The following is a 21,512-nucleotide window of genomic DNA, read 5'->3' on the forward strand; positions in this document are numbered from 1 at the left end:
GCCAAGATTATGAAATATGTTTTGCTTTTCTAATTCTTATTAAGCTTTCTCTTCTCAGTTACAGCTATGATTTGTCCCACTCACTTCAATATAATCTCACAGTCTTGCGAATGCCCCTGGAGATGTTAAAGTCAGAAACCACACAGACTCGCCAGGAGAGTTTCGACATCTTTGAAGATGAAGGCTTGATTACACAGGGTGGAAATGGTAGGTGGTTTTCAGCACATCCAATATATGTTAATGTGACATCTATGAAACAGCATCTCATTAAATTTACTCACATTTCCTTCATATTTCTCCTCTCCTATTTGCTCTTTGTTCTTTCATGAAGTTGCTTCAGATATATGAACTTAACAAATTCATTTTTATAGAGATCATGGTGGTAGTTTAGTCGCTAAGTAGTGCCTGACTCTTGCGACCCCGTGGACTTGTAGCCTGCCAGGCTCCTCTGTCCATGGGATTCTCCAGGCAAGAATACCTGAGTGGCTTGTCATTTCCTTCTCCAGGGGATCTTCCCGACCCAGGAATTGAACCTGGGTCTCCTGCATTGCAGACAGATTGTTTACTGCCTGAGCTATGAGGCAAGTCCAGAGATCATATATCACCAAATTGATTTCATTTGTGGGCAAGCCAGAAAATTGTATGCTGATGTTTTCTAGCAAAATTTCATGCACCTTTTATGGAATACATTCAGCTCTAGCCTTTGGCTGGAGAATTTTCTTTTTAAATATTGAATAATACACACCACCACCTATTTTTCTTCATAGAGACCAATTGTGTGTGAGTTGAATTGTAGAAAAAAGTTACCCTGGGTTGCCTGTTGCAGCCTAGACATTTATGTATCATATCTTTAATCCTCATAAAAAACTGCTCAGTAGGTATAATGCTGCTTTCAAATAAATCAAGGCTAAGTAGGAGGCCAAGACCTAGAGGTTAAGATCACAAGGCCAGTGTCCAGAGGAACCTTTGCAGGAGGTCAGAGGCTGTTCTGACTTTGATTGGTCTCAGCTTGACCCACCTGTCCCTCTCACACCCTGCTTCTGTCAGGACTGTTGTGGGGTTACTGCAGGACCTGTGTGTGACTAGTCTAGGGTGACCCTGGGGATCTGGGACTAACCAGCCACACAGCAGAATGGATATCTTTATCCCTAGATTTAGGGATTGGTCTAGCACTCTAAGGCCAGAGACACTACCAGAGTGACTGTTGTGAAGGAATTGCTTCAAATGTAAAGTTAAGACAGTTCAGCTGAATTGGCCTTACTGTGGAAACAAAAAGTCTGTAGTGTCTTAGGGTCCCTTCCTCAGTGCCACTTCTGTGACAGTGATGAAGATGTGGGTGCAGAGGTCGAAGGTAAGTTCCAAAAGGTTTGTCCTTGCAGGACACTCAGGAAGAGGCTGTGCTCTGTTAGCCTTTTGCCAGAAGCTCTGGTCCACTCTAAGAAGACTTGAGACTTACTTCAACTGAATGCCATCTCTGTTAATTGCCTTTACTCTTGTTCATTTATTAGATTGACTATCACTTGAGCTAAAGCAAAACCCTGTGCACCCTCCCTACCCCAGAACATCTAGATCACAGAAATTTGCTGTGGTTCATCTGAATTGTACATCTGAATTATAATCTGTGCCACTTGAGGCAGGTGGGGGGTAAGATAACATGCACCTGAATATTTGTCACATCATTTCTTCTAAATATTGTGCTTAGTAATAGAAAAGCTAAAAGCATTAGTAAATTTGCACTGTGTGTAACCTCCCATTTGAATGTGAATATCTGTACTGAGATCCAAATTAAGACTCCAAAAGCTACCTAACTTTTTACTATTGGTCGAACAGTTCTACTTGATAGATGGGAATAAACTGTGTATAAGATTTTTATGACTGCCGTAAGAAATTTCCACAAACTCAGTGACTTAAAACTATACACATTTATTATCTTACAGAAGTCAAAAGTCCAAAAGAGATCTTGGTGGACTAAAGTTAGAGTGTTGGTAAGGCTGCGTTTCTTTCTTGAGACCCTAAGGAAAAAGCCATTTCTTTACCCTTTCCATCTTCAAAGCCAGCAATGGCTGGCTGAGGATTGCCCACATGACATCACTCTGACACACTCACTTCGGTTTCCCTCTTTCGCTCAGAATGCCCATGTGATTAGAGTGGGCCCACTTGAACAATTCAGAATAGTCCACCCATCTTAATTAGCAACCTTAATTCCATCTGCAGCTTTAATTTCTGATTAGCAACCTTAATTCCATCTGCAACTTTAATTTCTCCTTGCCGTGATATAACTTACTCATGGGTTCTGGTGATTAGAACATAGATATTTTTTCTGTGGGAAAGGGACGCATTATCCTCCTGCTATACAGGAGGAAACTGATAGGAAAGAGAAAGCGAAGGCAAAAGTTGTCTGGGTAGGTAGAAAAGGAAAATAATACATTTTTTAAAAAGTCTCTAATGTGTCAGGCAGCATGTTAGTCACTTTGCATATATTTTTTTAAAATCTGAATTATATCTCTGAGGTGAGTGGTATCATCATTTTACAGTTTAGAAAATTGAGGTTGTGAGATGTTATGTAACTTGCCAAAGGTCACAGAGCTGGTAAATGACAAAGACAGGACTCCTATCCATTATTCATGCTCAATGTAATGTCATTGAAGGGGCAGAGAAGGCTTACTTTTCATAAGTAAAACCAAAGGGTATTTGTCATAGTATATATAAACACTCTTAACATACATGTTTTGAGAAGAAAAATAGTATTGATTATCTCTAAGCAGAACTGTTACAATCTTTTAAGCCATTATTTTATACTTATTTCTTATTTTGTACTTTATATTTTGTAAAACATTGATATTTAGTAAATTTATTTGGATATCCTGAAATGATGCTTGATGAAATTAATTTTGTCACATCAAAAAAGCTTGATATAATAACAACTACCACTTATGGAATTATGAGTAAGACACGAGACTTGTTCTGAGTGTTTCATGTGCATTATCAACTTGCCTTTACAACAGTCCCATGAAAGGGGCCCAAGTGGGCAAACGGGGTGCTGAGAGTAAGTGGCCCTCATGGTCACACCTGTCACCCTGCTGGTGAGGCAGAGCTCAGATGTGGACCCAGGCACTGTCACACCAGAGCCATGCTCCTAGTTACCGCTCCTGCTGTCTGTCAGCCGTATTCATGTATTTGTACGTGTGTCCTTAATTTCCCAGTTATCTGCTTTTCTCTAGGTTAAAAACTCTCACGGATCAGAAAATGTGTTTTTTCTTTAACTTTGTACAGAATCAGCACAGTGTTCTGGGCAATGAGATGAGTTCTATCCACTGAAAACAGCAGTGATATTTATCAGACATTTTGAAATTAAAAAAAAAAAGTTTAAGAGCTTAAAAATGAATTGAATGTCAACCAATTTCCTTATTTTCCTGATACCAACTCTTATTTTTTCAGGTGTATTTGGGATCTCTAGTGAGCCTTACATGAAGTATGTGTGGAACGGCGAACTTCTAGATATAATTAAAAATACTGTCCATCGTGACTGGCTGCTATACATTATTCATGGATTCTGTGGGCAGTCAAGTATCCTTTTTTAAAACATTAAGATACATATTATTAAATTTATGCTATACCAATTTGTAGAAAGCTATATGTTAATTATAAGATAATTACAATTATGTGTGCATCCAGCAGATAGATTACAATTATGCATTCTTTGTGGTTGAAATACAATGAGGAATGCAGACAGGTAAATAACAAGGAAGAAAATGCTCTGTGCACAGAAAGTGCTGTATGTAGTGTCATTCTTACCTAAGAGCAGGAGCAGAATTGCTAACAGGAGGGGAGGATGGGGCCAGGCTCATAGGAAGAGTTGAACTTGGCTTGACTTGATCAAGAAGCAGGCCTCGGCAGTGAGACTGTGGGTTGGGGAAGCATCATGAGTGTAGAGATGAGAAAGTTCATGGGAGTGTACTTGTGGTTTGTGTATAAAATGCCTGGGAGGTGCAGTGGAGTGGGAGGAGATAGGTTGGGGGGAGTCAGACTGCCAATCACCAGATTACTCTGGTGGTCGGATGAAGGACTTTGGGTTTGGTGCTAGAATTTTTGAAAGTTTTTTTCAAGAGGGTAACATACAAATTAGTACTTAGGAAGCTTGGGTGGGTAACCATTTTCAAAGTGTGTTGGTCACTCCATTATGTCCCACTATTTGTGACCCTGTGGACTGTAGCCCTCCAGGCTCCTCTGTCCATGGAATTCTCCTGGCAAGACTGGAGTGGATTGCCATTTCCTCCTGCAGGGTGTCTTCCCAACCCAGGGAACAAACCTGGGTCTCCTGCATTGCTGGTAGATTCTTTACCATCTGATCTACCCTAGACCAAGGGACATGCATTAGGACAAGATTGCAGTGGTTCAGGCATAACGTAATGAAGATCTGGATTGGGAAGAGTCATAATAGACATAGATTGAGCTTGGTGTTAAGCTGGTAAATCAATCTTATAAATATCTTTTGTCATTTTATTTGATTTCTAGCTATATTGAATGTGTTCTTATGAGCCTTAAGAAGACAATGTCTACTTTTTAGAAGTGGTGTTAAGTTTTTTCCTGCCCCTTTTAGAGATCCTGAAGAACATTTGTACACCTAGCATGCTTTCTGGTTGACATTCTTCCTTGTGTCTTAGGTTTGTTAAAAACCTAGAGTGAACACTTTAAAGGAGTGGTTGTTTTGAGACCACTGAGTGGGTGAATGTGATTAACCAATAATGTGCTTTCTTGCACCAGAACATTGACAGGAGTGAAGTCATAGAGTCAAAGGGTAGAGTTGGAGAGGTTGGCCTTGGAGAGGACCTGTTTTGCCTCCTTTGTGGCACGTGAGGGTGAGGAGAGGCTAGGTGAAGATGCAGAGGACTTTTGGAATGAAGATGGTGAGATTTATGTGTTACATGTGAAATAGCTCGTTACCTTATGCTCATTTTCAGCCAGTGAGTGGTATTATCTGCTTGATCATTCACTAATAATGAGATTTGGCCCCAAATTACTATATATTTTTCCAAAAGTAGAATCAACCTGGAAAAAACACATGCTTTCTACCAGCAAGGACTCTCTAAACAGAAGGTGCTACAGTTTCTAAGGGCAGTTTCTAAAAAGGAATTCTAAACTGTCTTTTATTTCTCAAGAGCTAACTCAGGTCCTGGCACGTATTAAGTACAATAAATGGTTGTTTCTTTAACGTAGTAAATAGCACCATAGATTATAATTTTAAAGCTCATTAGTTGAAATGATGAATCCAGTCTCCCAGTTAACAAGCATTTAATGAATTCTGGAATCTATATGATGATAACACTCATTGCTATTGATTGAACATTTGCTACAAGCCAGGCACACATTACCTAACCCAGTCTTCCCAACCACCTAATAAAATTGGTTACTTTTATTTTTTTTTTTTTTTGCACTTACACCATTTTACAGAAGATGAAATTGAGGCTCAGAAAGTTAACTAAGGTGACAATATTAATAAACTTTATTTTGGTTAAACAGTTCCCAGTGTTCAGTTTTGCAGTTAGGTGACAAATTTAGGTGCTCTCACTGTATTACACTAACTCCATTCCCTCCGAATTAGCTATTGCTTCATAATTTAAACACCCTATTAAAGGAGAGGTGCTCAGTTTGATAGGTGTATGGCCTCTGAAGACAAAGAAGGATTAGTTGTACCTTTTACATTCTCACTTGGCTGCAAGGAGGGACCACAGGTCTTCCCTTGACCAATAACCCTACATCTGGTTACCATTTCCTCTGAAATTCATGGAAACCACTCTTTAGTGAGGTTCAGTTTTGCCTTAATACCTGCATACTTTGAAAGAGCAGTTAGACCCAGTGCTGTTCCATTTCTTGGGTGGAGCTTTTTGGTGTTCTTTAACCTACTAGACAAAATACATTTAAGGTAGAATGATTCTCTTGGTTGGGTGTGACAGTCATGAATGCTAAACAACTTTAACTAGATTTCTAAGAGCTGTTGATCTATGGACGACCTGTGTATGTCACTTTAATAGCTAGAAGATCCAGTAAGTTCGCTGGGACCCGTTTTCTCAAAAGAGGTGCAAACTGTGAGGTAAGATTGCTGCTGGCAATTTAAATTTTTATTTCAGCTCGGGTGACAGATAAAGCAAAGTGGAATTTTAGAACGTGGAATTTCTTAGTTTGGGACATTATCAAGAGAATAATGAATTCTCTAGAGTCTCTGAAACTTGTGAGGAATATGACTAATGTACAGATGTTCTGAAAAGTCAGTTATCTTAGCGTTATGCAATGCCTTAGGGAGTTATGAAATGTCTAATGTTTTGGAGGATGAGCCATTTCTGTAATAGATTTTAAAATGCGGTACATATTTAGTGGAGAGACTAAAATAGCAAAGCACCTCCACCCAAAGAATAAATGGAAGGGAGCGCTCTTTGGAAAAGCATCCTTGATGAGAAAACTGAGTAGAACAAGGCCTGGAAACCCTTTACCCACTTCCCTCTGCTTTAGTTTGGCTCAAGACAGACTCTGCTCATCCCTAGGAAAAAAATATATATATTCATCTGTTCTGCCTTTGGTCATGTAGCCTGCTTTGAGTGTTTCGTCTCTTTCTGCAACAGACAACTGGAGCCTTACACAAATGTGTGATCGAGTAGATAGCCTGAGCAAGACATTGGGTTTTGAACCTGCCTTAATATAGCAACATTCGTTCTTTTTTTTTTTTTTTAATTTTTATTTATTTATTTTTTTTTTTGTCATACATTGAAATGAATCAGCCATAGATTTACACGTATTCCCCATCCCGATCCCCCCTCCCACCTCCCTCTCCACCCGATTCCTCTGGGTCTTCCCAGTGCACCAGGCCCGAGTACTTGTCTCATGCATCCCACCTGGGCTGGTGATCTGTTTCACCATAGATAGTATACATGCTGTTCTTTTGAAACATCCCACCCTCACCTTCTCCCACAGAGTTCAAAAGTCTGTTCTGTATTTCTGTGTCTCTTTTTCTGTTTTGCATATAGGGTTATCGTTACCATCTTTCTAAATTCCATATATATGTGTTAGTATGCTGTAATGTTCTTTATCTTTCTGGCTTACTTCACTCTGTATAAGGGGCTCCAGTTTCATCCATCTCATTAGGACTGATTCAAATGAATTCTTTTTAATGGCTGAGTAATATTCCATGGTGTATATGTACCACAGCTTCCTTATCCATTCATCTGCTGATGGGCATCTAGGTTGCTTCCATGTCCTGGCTATTATAAACAGTGCTGCGATGAACATTGGGGTGCACGTGTCTCTTTCAGATCTGGTTTCCTCAGTGTGTATGCCCAGAAGTGGGATTTGCTGGGTCATATGGGCAGTTCTATTTCCAGTTTTTTAAGAAATCTCCACACTGTTTTCCATAGTGGCTGTACTAGTTTGCATTCCCACCAACAGTGTAAGAGGTTCCCTTTTCTCCACACCCTCTCCAGCATTTATTGCTTGTAGACTTTTGGATAGCAGCCATCCTGACTGGCGAGTAATGGTACCTCGTTGTGGTTTTGATTTGCATTTCTCTAATAATGAGTGATGTTGAGCATCTTTTCATGTGTTTGTTAGCCATCTGTATGTCTTCTTTGGAGAAATGTCTGTTTAGTTCTTTGGCCCATTTTTTGATTGGGTCATTTATTTTTCTGGAATTGAGCTGCAGGAGTTGCTTGTATATTTTTGAGATTAATCCTTTGTCTGTTTCTTCATTTGCTATTATTTTCTCCCAATCTGAGGGCTGTCTTTTCACCTTACTTATAGTTTCCTTTGTAGTGCAAAAGCTTTTAAGTTTCATTAGGTCCCATTTGTTTAGTTTTGCTTTTATTTCCAATATTCTGGGAGGTGGGTCATAGAGGATCTTGCTGTGATTTATGTCGGAGAGTGTTTTGCCTATGTTCTCCTCTAGGAGTTTTATAGTTTCTGGTCTTACATTTAGATCTTTAATCCATTTTGAGTTTATTTTTGTGTATGGTGTTAGAAAGTGTTCTAGTTTCATTCTTTTACAAGTGGTTGACCAGTTTTCCCAGCACCACTTGTTAAAGAGGTTGTCTTTTTTCCATTGTATATCCTTGCCTCCTTTGTCAAAGATAAGGTGTCCATAGGTTCGTGGATTTATCTCTGGGCTTTCTATTCTGTTCCATTGATCTATATTTCTGTCTTTGTGCCAGTACCATACTGTCTTGATGACTGTGGCTTTGTAGTAGAGTCTGAAGTCAGGCAGGTTGATTCCTCCAGTTCCATTCTTCTTTCTCAAGATTACTTTGGCTATTCGAGGTTTTTTTATTTCCATACAAATTGTGAAATTCTTTGGTCTAGTTCTGTGAAAAATACCGTTGGTAACTTGATAGGGATTGCATTGAATCTATAGATTGCTTTAGGTAGAATAGCCATTTTGACAATATTGATTCTTCCAATCCATGAACACGGTATGTTTCTCCATCTGTTTGTGTCCTCTTTGATTTCTTTCATCAGTGTTTTATAGTTTTCTATGTATAGGTCTTTTGTTTCTTTAGGTAGATATACTCCTAAGTATTTTATTCTTTTTGTTGCAATGGTGAATGGTATTGTTTCCTTAATTTCTCTTTCTGTTTTTTCATTGTTAGTATATAGGAATGCAAGGGATTTCTGTGTGTTAATTTTATATCCTGCAACTTTACTATATTCATTGATTAGCTCTAGTAATTTTCTGGTAGAGTCTTTAGGGTTTTCTATGTAGAGGATCATGTCATCTGCAAACAGCGAGAGTTTCACTTCTTCTTTTCCTATCTGGATTCCTTTTACTTCTTTTTCTGCTCTGATTGCTGTGGCCAAAACTTCCAACACTATGTTGAACAGTAGTGGTGAGAGTGGGCACCCTTGTCTGTTCCTGATTTCAGGGGGAATGCTTTCAATTTTTCACCATTGAGGTGATGCTTGCTGTGGGTTTGTCATATATGGCTTTTATAATGTTGAGGTATGTTCCTTCTATTCCTGCTTTTTGGAGAGTTTTAATCATAAATGAGTGTTGAATTTTGTCAAGGCTTTCTCTGCATCTATTGAGATAATCATATGGTTTTTATCTTTCAATTTGTTAATGTGGTGTATTACATTGATTGATTTGCGGATATTAAAGAATCCTTGCATTCCTGGGATAAAGCCACTTGGTCATGGTGTATGATTTTTTTAATATGTTGTTGGATTCTGTTTGCTAGAATTTTGTTAAGGATTTTTGCATCTATGTTCATCAGTGATATTGGCCTGTAGTTTTCTTTTTTTGTGGCATCTTTGTCTGGTTTTGGAATTAGGGTGATGGTGGCCTCATAGAATGAGTTTGGAAGCTTACCTTCATCTGCAATTTTCTGGAAGAGTTTGAGTAAGATAGGTGTTAGCTCTTCTCTAAATTTTTGGTAGAATTCAGCTGTGAAGCCATCTGGTCCTGGCTTTTGTTGCTGGAAGATTTTTGATTATAGTTTCGATTTCCTTGCTTGTGATGGGTCGTTAAGATCTTCTATGTTCTTCCTGGTTCAGTTTTGGAAAGTTATACTTTTCTAAGAATTTGTCCATTTCATCCAAGTTGTCCATTTTATTGGCATAGAGCTGCTGGTAGTAGTCTCTTATGATCCTTTGTATTTCAGTGTTGTCTGTTGTGATCTCTCCATTTTCATTTCTAATTTTGTTAATTTGGTTCTTCTCTCTTTGTTTCTTAATGAGTCTTGCTAATGGTTTGTCAATTTTGTTTATTTTTTCAAAAAAACCAGCTTTTAGCTTTGTTGATTTTTGCTATGGTCTCTTTAGTTTCTTTTGCATTTATTTCTGCCCTGATTTTTAAGATTTCTTTCCTTCTGCTAACCCTGGGGTTCTTCATTTCTTCCTTCTCTAATTGCTTTAGGTGTAGAGTTAGGTTATTTATTTGGTTTTTTTCTTGTTTCTTGATGTAAGCCTGTAATGCTATGAACCTTCCCCTTAGCACTGCTTTTACAGTGTCCCATAGGTTTTGGGTTGTTGTGTTTTCATTTTCATTCATTTCTATACATATTTTGATTTCTTTTTTGATTTCTTCTATGATTTGTTGGTTATTCAGAAGCGTGTTATTTAGCCTCCATATGTTTGAATTTTTAACAATTTTTTTTCCTGTAATTGAGATCTAATCTTACTGCACTGTGGTCAGAAAAGATGACTGGAATGATTTCAATTTTTTTTGAATTTTCCAAGACCAGATTTATGGCCCAGGATGTGATCTATTCTGGAGAAGGTTCCGTGTGCACTTGAGAAAAAGGTGAAGTTGATTGTTTTGGGGTGAAATGTCCTATAAATATCAATTAGGTCTAGCTGGTCCATTGTGTCATTTAAGGTTTGTGTTTCCTTGTTAATTTTCTGTTTAGTTGATCTATCCATAGTTGTGAGTGGGGTATTAAAGTCTCCCACTATTATTGTGTTACTATTAATTTCCTCTTTCATACTCGTTAGTGTTTGCCGTACATATTGCGGTGCTCCTATGTTAGGTGCATATATATTTATAATTGTTATATCTTCTTCTTGGATTGATCCTTTGATCATTATGTAGTGTCCTTCTTTGTCTCTTTTCACATCCTTTATTTGAAAGTCTATTTTATCTGATATGAGTATTGCGACTCCTGCTTTCTTTTGGTCTCCGTTTGCATGAAATATTTTTTTCCAGCCCTTCACTTTTAGTCTGTATGTGTCTCTTGTTTTGAGGTGGGTCTCTTGTAGACAGCATATATAGGGGTCTTGTTTTTGTATCCATTCAGCCAATCTTTGTCTTTTGGTTGGGGCATTCAACCCATTTACATTTAGGGTAATTATTGATAGGTGTGGTCCCGTTGCCATTTACTTTGTTGTTTGGGTTCACGTTTATACAACCTTTCTGCATTTCCTGTCTAGAGAAGATCCTTTAGCATTTGTTGAAGAGCTGGTTTGGTGGTGCTGAATTCTCTCAGCTTTTGCTTATCTGTAAAGCTTTTGAATTCTCCTTCATATCTGAATGAGATCCTTGCTGGATACAGTAATCTAGGTTGTAGGTTATTCTCTTTCATTACTTTCAGTACATCCTGCCATTCCCTTCTGGCCTGGAGGGTTTCTATTGATAGATCAGCTGTTATCCTCATGGGGATCCCTTTGTGTGTTATTTGTTGTTTCTCCCTTGTTGCCTTTAATATTTGTTCTTTGTGCTTGATCTTTGTTAATTTGATTAATATGTGTCTTGGGGTGTTTCGCCTTGGGTTTATCCTGTTTGGGACTCTCTGGGCTTCTTGGACTTGGGTGGCTATTTCCTTCCCCATTTTAGGGAAGTTTTCAGCTATTATCTCCTCGAGTATTTTCTCATGGCCTTTCTTTTTGTCTTCTTCTTCTGGAACTCCTATGATTCGAATGTTGGGGCGTTTCACATTGTCCCAGAGGTCCCTGAGGTCAAATCCTAAAAGATGATGCTGTTAAAGTGCTGCACTCAATATGCCAGCAAATTAGGAAAACTCAGCGGTGGCCCTAGGACTGAAAAAAGATCAGTTTTCATCCCAGTGCCAGAGAACATTCAAACTGCCGTACAATTGCACTTATTTCACATGCTGGCAAAGTAATGCTCAAAATGCTCCAAGCAAAGCTTCAACAGTACATGAACTAAGAACTTCCACATGTTCAAACTGGATTTAGAAAATGCAGTGAAACCGGAGATCAAATTGCCAACATCCTTTGGATCATAGAAAAAGCAAGAGAATTCCAGGAAAACATATACTTTGGCTCCATTGACTATGCTAAAGCCTTTGACTGTGTGAATCACAACAAACTGTGGAAAATTGTTAAAGAGATGGGAATACCAGACCTCTTTACCTGTCTCCTACAAAACCTGTATTCAGGTCAAGAAGCAACAGTTAGAACTGGATGTGGAACAACGGACTGGTTCCAAACTGGGAAAGGAGTACATCAAAGCTGTATATTGTCACCCTGCTTATTTAACTTATATGCAGAGTACATCATGCAAAATGCCAGGCTGGATGAAGCACAAGCTGAAATCAAGATTGTGGGAGAAATGTCAATAACCACAGATATGCAGATGACACCACCCCCATGGCAGAAAGCAAAGAGGAATTAAAGAACCGCTTGATGAAAGTGAAAGAGGAGAGTGAAAAAGTTGGCTTGAAACTCAACAGTCAAAACACTAAGATCATGGCATCTGGTCCCATCACTTCATGGCAAATAAATGGGGAAACCATGGAAACAGTGATAGACTTTATTTTCTTGGGTTCCAAAATCATTTCATATGGTGACTGCAGCCGTGAAATTAAGAGATGCTTGCTCCTTGGAAGAAAAGCTATGACAAAGCTAGATAGCGTGCTAAAAAGCAGAGACGTTATTTTGCCAAAAAAAAGTCTGTATAGTCAAAGCCATGGTTTTTCCTATAGTCATGTATGGATGTGGTGAAGTGAAGTCACTCAGTTGTGTCTGACTCTTTGCGACCCCATGGACTGTAGCCTACCAGGATCCTCAGTCCATGGGATTTTCCAGTCAAGAATACTGGAGTGGGTTGCCATTTCCTTCTCCATTTCCTTCTATCACGGATGTGGTAGTTGGACTATAAAGAAAGCTGAGTGCCGAAGAATTGATGCTTTTGAACTGTGGTGTTGGAGAAGACCTTTGAGAGTCCCCTGGACTGCAAGGAGATCAAACCAGTCAATCCCAAAGGAAATCAGTCCTGCATATTCATTGGAAGACTGATGCTGAAGCTGAAATTCTAGTAGTCTGGCCACCTGATGCGAAGAAGTGACTCGTTGGAAAAGACCCTGATGCTGGGAAAGATTGAAGGCAGGAGAAGAAGGGGACGACAGAGGATGAGATGGTTGTATGACATCACCAACTCAATGGACATGAGTTTGTGCAAGCTCCAGGAGCTGGTGATGGACAGAGAAGCCTGGCGAGCTGCAGTCCTTGGGGTCACAGAGTCGGACACGACTGAGCAACTGGAGAAGAACAGAGTTTTGCAGCTCTGTTATGTAGTTTTGGATATATCGAGGGTAATTAAACAGGCACGTTGTTAATGCCTCTAAAATTATTCTTTGTTATAGCCTCATATACTTTATAAGTAAAGCTGTCAAGTTTTTTTTTCTTCTGTCCATCAGGCATTTTATTTGAATCTTAATTTTTGTCCTTTCATTCCTCCTTGGTCTTCAGAATTGAATTTTTATATTTCACTGGTCTTACTAATCTCCTGTAATATCTTGTAATTGTTTTCCTTTCTCGCCTTCTGTGCACTCTATTACCTGTATTATTAGCTATTTAATTTGATTTTTCCCTTGTCTATTCTATGCTATTTTTAATTGCCTTCCTTTATTGCATCTTAATGATTTTCCTTTTTTAATGTGTGCATCAAATATTGATCAGCACTTACCTCTTTTAAAATATTCTAAGAATAGGAATTATATTTTCATTCTGTACTTGACATTTTTTCCATTAAAAAATTCTGAGAATATAAAACATCTGTGAATGCACCTTTCTTTCCAGGGTGATGTTGCAAATGAAGTGGAAACTGAACAAATACTCTGCGATGCTTCTGTCATGTCTTTTACTGCAGGAAGTTATTCTTCTTACGTACAAGTTAGAGGATCAGTTCCCTTATACTGGTCGCAGGACATTTCAACTATGATGCCTAAGCCACCTATTACATGTGAGTGGAATAGTCTTTTCAATAGTAACTCTCCTTTACTCACATTAGAGTAAATTTCTACTGCCAACAGAAATTTCATAAAAGCATGGAGTTTTAGTACTGAAAAGTAGATAATTTAGAATCAAGACTACTGATATTTTTATGCAACAACTTCATATACATTTATTTTTAATTTTGGCCACTAGAAAATTATTTATATTTAAAAATATGTAAATATAATTAATTATATTCAGAAATGTAAGCATCATTCGAATTCAATGAATATATGAAGAATGATATGCTTAAGAGGAATTTGAGACATGAAACTACCAGAAGATCAATTGAGTTACATTTCTATAAACATTATAAAGGGAAACAAGACCCTGTGCTGCTTTTATTCTTGCTGCATAATTTTCATTCTGGTACTTATTTGTTTTTTCCTCCCAGTGGATCAGGCAGATCCGTTTGCCCATGTGGCTGCCCTTCACTTTGACCAGATGCTTCAGAGGTTTGGCTCGCCCATCATCGTCTTGAATTTAGTGAAGGTATGACATGCTCTCTGTTTGGTTATGAAATTTGATCACCCTAGATAACATGAAGGGGCTTAACTAGCCTGCTTTAAAGGAGGAGAGGGTTGTGGGTTGATCGTGCTGTGACGACTCACCGTGTCTGAACCTCTGTCCTTTGGCCTCAGAGTCCGTGTGGCCTTTTCCCTGGGTAACTCAGAGACTCTGTGGTGGGTTTCCTAGGAAATAGAGAAATGAGCATGTCTGTCTTCTAATTTCCTGGGGTGAACTAGGTATGGGTGAAATTCTGCCTCAGTTTCCAGGACATCTGGGAAGAAGGAAGCATGGAGATCAAACACCCACAGGCTAGCCTTGATAGAGTAACTTCCCTTGACAATCCAGAAGATCTGCTGGGCAAGATAATATGTGGTAATAGGATCTAAGGACTAGATTCAGAAATTGGGGTGCAGTTGTGGCTCAGGAATCTGGTGGACAGAGTGGTGACCTGGTCTCGTAATTCTGTGCTTCCATGTCAGAGTACACTGTCTGGTCAGCGTGTCTTGTGTATATGAGTAGGCAGCCAGGTCAAAAGCCTGGCGTGGAGGGTGGGAGACCAGGTAGGAAATTATATCTGTGTCTATTGCAACCAAATGAAGTGGAGGAATCTCATTCTGTGGCTAGGAAAACCCTGGGTATGAAAAGCAAGTGTTTTGCTATATTATGACTATGGCAGTTGGCCAACACCTAGTATCTGAGATTATTCTGAGAAGTTGGTTATAAGTATTTGTTGTTGTTGTTCGGTCACTTGGTCATGTCTGACTCTTTGCGACCCCATGGACTACAGCACACCAGGCTTCCCAATCTTTCACCATCTCCCAGAGTTTGCTCAAACTCAGGTCCATTGAGTCAGTGATACCATCCAATCATCTATCCTCTGTCACCCCCTTCTCTTTCTTCAGTCTTTCCCAGTGTCAGGGTCTTGTCCAAAAGTCAGATCTTCGTATCAGGTGGCCAAAGTATTGGAGCTTCAGCTTCAGTCCTTCCAATGAATATTCAGGACTGATTTCCTTTAGGATTGACTGGTTTGATCTCCTTGCTGTCCTAGGGACTCTCAAGAGTCTTCTTCAACACCACAGTTCAAAAGCATCAACTTTTCAGTGCCCAGCCTTCTTGATGGTCCAATTCTCACATCTATTATACATGATTACTGGAAAAACCATAGCTTTGAGTATACAGACCTTTGTCAGCAAAGTGATGTCTCTGCTTTTTAATAAACTCTCTAGGTTTGTCAGAGCTTTTCTTCCAAGGAGCAAGCGTCTTTTAATTTTATGGCTACTGTCACTGTCTGCAGTGATTTTGGAGCCCCAAAAGATTAAGTCTGTCACTGTTTCCATTTTTTCCCCATTTATTTGCCAAGAAGTAATGGGACCAGATGCCATGATCTTAGTGTTTAGACTGTTGAGTTTTAAGTCAGCTTTTTCACTCTCGTCTTTCACCTTCATCAAGAGGCTCTTTAGTTCTTCTTCATGATCTGCCATTAGGGTGGTGGCTTCTGCATATCTGAGGTTGTTGCTATTTCTTCTGATCATCTTGATTACAGCTTGAGCTTCATTCAGCCTGGCATTTCACATGATGTATTTTGCATAGAAATTAAATAAGCAGGATGACAATATACAGCCTTGACATACTCCTTTCCTAGTTTGAAATTGGTTCTAACTGATGCTTCTTGACCTACATACAGGTTTCTTAGGAGGCAGGCAGGGTGGTCTGGTATTCCCATCTCTTTAATATTTTCCACAGTTTGTTGTGACCCACACAGTCAAAGACTTTGGCATAGTCAGTAAAGCAGAAGTAGATATTTTTCTGGAATTCCCTTATTTTTCCTGTGATCCAGCAGATGTTGGCAATTTAATCTCTGGTTCCTGTGCCTTTTCTAAATCCAGCTTGTACATTTGAAAGGCCTAGGTTCTCATACTGTTGAAACCCAGTTTGAAGGATTTTGAGCATTACCTTACTAACATGTGAAATGAGTACAATTGTGCGGTGGTTTGAACATTCTTTGGCATTTTTCTTCTTTGGGTTTGGAATGAAAACTGACCTTTTCCAGTCCTGTGGCCACTGCTAGATTTTCCAAATTTGTTGGCGTATTGAGTGCAGCACTTTAACAGCATCATCTTTTAGGATTTGAAAAAACTCACCTGGAATTCCATCACCTCCACTAGCTTTGTTCATAGTATTGCTTCCTAAGGCCTGCTTGACTTTGCACTCTGGGATGTCTGGCTCTAGGTGAGTGATCACACCATCATGGTTTTCTGGGTTATTAAGAATTTTTTTGTACAGCTCTTCTGTGTATTTTTGTCATCTCTTCTTAATATCTTCTGCTTCTATTTTATTCATAGTTTCTGTCCTTTATTGTGCCCATCTTGGCATAAAATGTTCCCTTGGTATCTCTAATTTTCTTGAAGAGATATCTGGTCTTTCCTATTCTGTTGTTTTCTTTTATTTGCATTGTTCACTTAAGAAGACTTTCTTATCTCTCCTTGCTATTCTTTGGAACTCTGCATTCAGATAGATATTTCTTTTTCTCCTTTACCTTTCGCTTCTCTTCTTTTCTCAGCTCTTTGTAAGGCCTCCTCAGCAGCCATTTTGCCTTTTTGCATTTCTTTTTCTTGGTGATGGTTTTGGTCACCACCTCCTATACAATGTTATGTCCATAGTTCTGTCCATAGTTCTTTAGGTACTCTATCAGATCTAATCCCTTGAATCTATTTGTCACTTCTACTGTAAGTGATTTGATTTAGGTCATACTTGAATGGCCTAGTGGTTTTCCCCACTTTCTTCAAGTCTGAATTTTGCAATAAGGAGCTCATGATCTGAGTCCCAGTCAGCTCCCAGTCTTGTTTTTGCTGACTGTATGACCTGGATAACCGAGATCATTAATTATAATAAGCATAATCCAATTTAATTAGAAACCAAGGAATCCTATGTCTATTTAAGGCTCCGTTTAACAGTTTTGAAGGTTTCCCTTGTGCCAAGGCAATCATAAAAACAGTGCCTGCCTCTCTGGGCTCACAGTCTAACAGGAGATGGTAAAGTGATGCAGGGATACCAAGACAGGGTTACGATGCTGTGAGAGCTTATAGCGGGAAAGAAGTCTTCCCTGAAGAAGTGATGAGTCAGTGCAACGCCTCTGAATGAAGAGGCCTTTACAGGGCCAAGAGGAAAGAGAGCAGCAGGTACAAAGGTCCTGGGATGGGAGGGCATAAGGTGCGTTTGAGGAAGAAAAGCCTCTCTGACTGGGTCTCAGAGAATCGGGCAGGAGAGCCTGTTGTGAGAAGAGGCTGAAGAGGTAGTTTTGCCAGACTTGTAGAGCCTTGTAGGGTGTGTTAATGAGTCAGGTCTTATCTTGACTTTCCAAAACCATTGAAGGTTTTGTAGAGTTGAGAAGATGGTGATCAGATTTCTGTTTTGAGAAGATTATCCTGATCTCAAGGTAGAGAAGGAATAGACTGGTACAGCCTAAAATCGATGTTGGAAGACCACATAGGGCTGTTATAATTATCCAGCAAAGGGTAACTGGCCTCAGCTAGGGTGGTATGGTAGAGGTGGAGAGGGGTAGACGCAGGCAGTGGACTCAGTGATGAGCTGGGTCTGAGAGGAGGGAGAGGCAGGGGTGAGACTTGATCCCGCGGTTTCTGACTCACTCAGGTGGATGGGTGGCGATGCCATTCACTGAGCCAGGGAACACTGTCTGTGAGGGAAGGTGGTCAGTGCGGTTTGAATGTGTTGAGGTTTGAGATGGGTTGAATCCTGTCAAAGGAGATGGAAAGTAGGTGGTAGCTATGTGAGGTGAAAGCTCAGAAGAGAGGTCTGGGCTGAGATGTGATATTATGGCCCATCTGAGTCCTGGCGATATTTGAAGACATGGCTGTGGAGAGGATGCCCAACCGAGGGTACCAAGAGAGAAGAGCAAAGAGCCTCTGGTCTCGACTTGAGAACCTCCAGCTCCTCATGTCCAGGTAGAACAGGCTGAATCCGTACAGGAGTTAGAGAGAGGACAGATGGAGAAGTGGGAGGAAAACCAGGTGAGTGCTGTGCTATGACAGCTAAGAGAAAGCAGGTTTTGTGATGAAGCAGGTAAGCAGTGGACAGTGGCAAAGGCTGCTGACGGGTCAGGTAAGATGAACACAGAAAATATGCTCATTGATACTCCCAACACCAGGGGTACTGAGTGAGATGGACTGAGCTCAGTTCAGTTCAGTCGCTCAGTCGTGTCCGACTCTTTGCGACCCCGTGGACTGCAACATACCAGGCTTCCCTGCCCATCACCAACTCCCGGAGCTTACACAAACTCATGTCCATTGAGTCAGTGATGCCGTCCAGCCATCTCATCCTCTGTCGTCCCTTCTCCTGCCTTCAATCTTGCCCAGCATCAGGGTCCTTTCCAGTGAGTCAGTTCTCCTCATCAGGTGGCCAAAGTATTGGAGCTTCAGCCTCAGCATCAGTCCTTCCAGTGAATATTCAGGACTGACTTCCCTTTGGATGGACTGGTTTGATCCTCTTGGAGAAATGAAGCACCTAGTGAGAAATGTGGAAGAGTTGGTGTTTTCATCTGGTTGTTGTTTCTTGAAGAGATCATAGTGATGTGTGTGAAAGTGTTTGGGAAGGATCTGTTTGAGATCCTTAAGGAGAGGAGAGAATACAGGAAAGAGAAGGGATGATCGGGGCATAATGTACTTGAGAGGAAAGGAGGAAATCTGAAACCTGGAGGGAGGAGTTATTTTAATGGGAGAACAGAATCATAAGGGTACGTGTGTGTGTGTGTGTGTGTGTTATATGCATGCACATGCACTTACTTTCCCTCCTGATGGCTTTAACTTGTCCTTAAGGTCAGAGGGAAGGTTACCTGCTCAGAGCGAAAGTTTGAGGGTAGTGGAAGTTTCACAACCTTCATATATGTGGGAGGGTGGGTTGACCAGAGACCTCCAGGCAATGCTAAGGGTAAATTCCAGGTTGGTGGTGGCAAATTCCAGGATATTTTAAGTCGTGCTATTGCCTGACTTTTCCTGGCAGTGCTAGTGAATGGGTATAAGCACAGAAAGTGAAAGTCGCTCAGTCGTGTCCGACTCTTTGTGACGCCATGGACTATACAGTGCATGGAATTCTCCAGGCCAGAATACTGGAGCGGGTAGCCGTTTCCTTCTCCAGGAGATCTTCCCAATCCAGGGATCGAACCCAGGTCTCCCACACTGCAGGTGGATTCTCTACTAGCAGAGCCACAAGGGAAACCCAAGGATACTGGAGTGGGTAGCCTGTCCCTTCTCCAGGGGATCATCCCAACCCAGGAATCGAAACGGGGTCTCTTGCATTGCAGGCAGATTCTTTACCAGCTGAGCTACCAGGGAAGCCCAGACACACAGAGGAAGTAGATAACTGGGTTCATTTAGTTTTGCCATACAGGGATGACATAAAGGGCAGATCAGAGGGGTCCTGGGTGTTGGCAGTCTTCTAATTGAAGCGGACCGTGCAACCTGGGCTGGAGGAGGGCGAATCATGGAGAGGGTGGCAGGGAAAGCAGAGCTGTCAGTGGGCTGGGGTTCTTGTGAGCTGGGGTGTTTAAAACAAGCTGTCTGAAAATAAAAGAGGTTCGGATAAGAAATGGTGAGGGCAGAGGAGTTACCTGTGGTGAATGGCTTGAGCTGGAGAGGTGAGGGTGGGAATGATGGCCTGGCCAGAGTGGAGGCAGAGCGTGGGCTGGGGCTGCAGACTGTGAGCTGGTTGCTGGGAGAGGGCCAGAGAACTGAGTGCGTGGGTTCAGAGGTGTGTGTGTCTGTGGGGAGTGTGTGTGTGGGGGTGTGTCTGTGTGTGTGTCAGAGGAGGAACATGATGAGGAGGGGAGCTGTGGACAGTCAAGCAGGAAGCTTTAGTTCTCCCTTTGTCACTCTTTGGCTTAGGAAATTATTGATCTGCTTCAATTAGATGACTGCCAACACCCAAAACTCCTGTAATATTATATATAATATAATAATTATTTTATTAATTATTAATAATTATCCATTGTTTTATTTTTTTAATTTTTTTTGGTTTTATTATTTAATTAAATTTGTGTAATGTTTACATCACATTTATTTAATAATAAATAATTATTATTACATAACATTTATTATATTAATATTAATTATTGATTATTATTTCTGAACTGATGTGAACAAAAGTCTAAAAAGTGATGTATTTCATACTTGATTTATTTGACAAAGTCAGTCCCTGATTGTCATTATATATTATTAATATAAAATATATTATATATATTAAATATTATATTATAATATATATAATGACTTAATTAGAATATAATTATAATATATAAATAATGTAATAATATATAATATAATGACAATATATATATAATGACAATCAGGGATTGACTTTGTAAAATAAATCAAGTATTAAATACATCACTTTTTAGACTTTTGTTTACATCAGTTCAGAAATTTCATCTCTCTTGCTGTCAATTCAGAATAATATAACACAATAGCTGGATGATCCATAACCTCAGCCTGATATCACACAGTAGCAATAAGAAACATAAAAAAATTCAAGAAGCAAAATTCTACTAACAAGAACCTTCATGAACAATTTTCTAATAAATGTATAGGCAATAAGATATTGTTTGTATAGAAATAAATTATTGCTGAAGCACTGAATTAAAAAGTTATCACTAGAATATAAATGTCAGCCTAAGTTAGTGAATTTTCTTCATATATTACAGAGTCCTTGTAGTGTAGTTAAAAGCTATGGTTAAATGGAAATTCATGATGTATGAAATAAACTATTTCTCTATTAAGTATGCAGGTTCAAAATATAATATCAGATACATGTGATTATAAAGTGTTCCTGCCCAGATATCTCAAATGAATATTTACTTCTTAATATTTAATTGCCGGTCAATAGATTTTAAAATCATTGTTGTTTATTATTTCATTGTCATACAAATCCTGACAATAATGAGAAAATACTTTGGAGATTAAGTTGCTGTTTTGTAGACTAGAAAAAATGTTTGATTGTTTTTGTCATCAATTACTTTATTCATAGGATAGAAGAAGATGTTTATTCAGTTCACTTGGAAGAAGTCCATGTTAACTAGTCAAAGTGTGTCTGTGTGTGTGTGTGTGTGTGTGTGTAGAGATCAAGGGATAGTCATTCTTTGTTCTGCCTCCGTATGAAGTGTCTAAAATGGAACACCTTTCTTGATTTTTCTCTTTGGTCCTGTGTGTGAACTATCTCCTTCCCACCTCCTTCCCCCCTGTGTGTAAGTTTGAGACACTGCTTGACAAAAATTTTGCAGC

The 21,512-nt window shown here is 39.6% G+C and overlaps 1 protein-coding gene across 1 annotated transcript in view; it reads left to right on the plus strand.

The window, feature by feature from the left end:
• Positions 1 to 21,512, plus strand: part of FIG4 (FIG4 phosphoinositide 5-phosphatase) — a 174,578-nt gene that overhangs the window by 63,001 nt on the left and 90,065 nt on the right. The window contains exons 6-10 of the mRNA XM_043439281.1: positions 59 to 207; positions 3,439 to 3,567; positions 5,991 to 6,091; positions 13,519 to 13,681; positions 14,108 to 14,205. Coding sequence (XP_043295216.1) covers positions 59 to 207; positions 3,439 to 3,567; positions 5,991 to 6,091; positions 13,519 to 13,681; positions 14,108 to 14,205 — 640 coding nt within the window. The remainder of the gene's footprint in view (positions 1 to 58; positions 208 to 3,438; positions 3,568 to 5,990; positions 6,092 to 13,518; positions 13,682 to 14,107; positions 14,206 to 21,512) is intronic.

The sequence above is a fragment of the Cervus canadensis genome, chromosome 20 (genome assembly GCF_019320065.1).
Source record: "Cervus canadensis isolate Bull #8, Minnesota chromosome 20, ASM1932006v1, whole genome shotgun sequence".
Classification (NCBI taxonomy): Eukaryota; Metazoa; Chordata; class Mammalia; order Artiodactyla; family Cervidae; genus Cervus; species Cervus canadensis.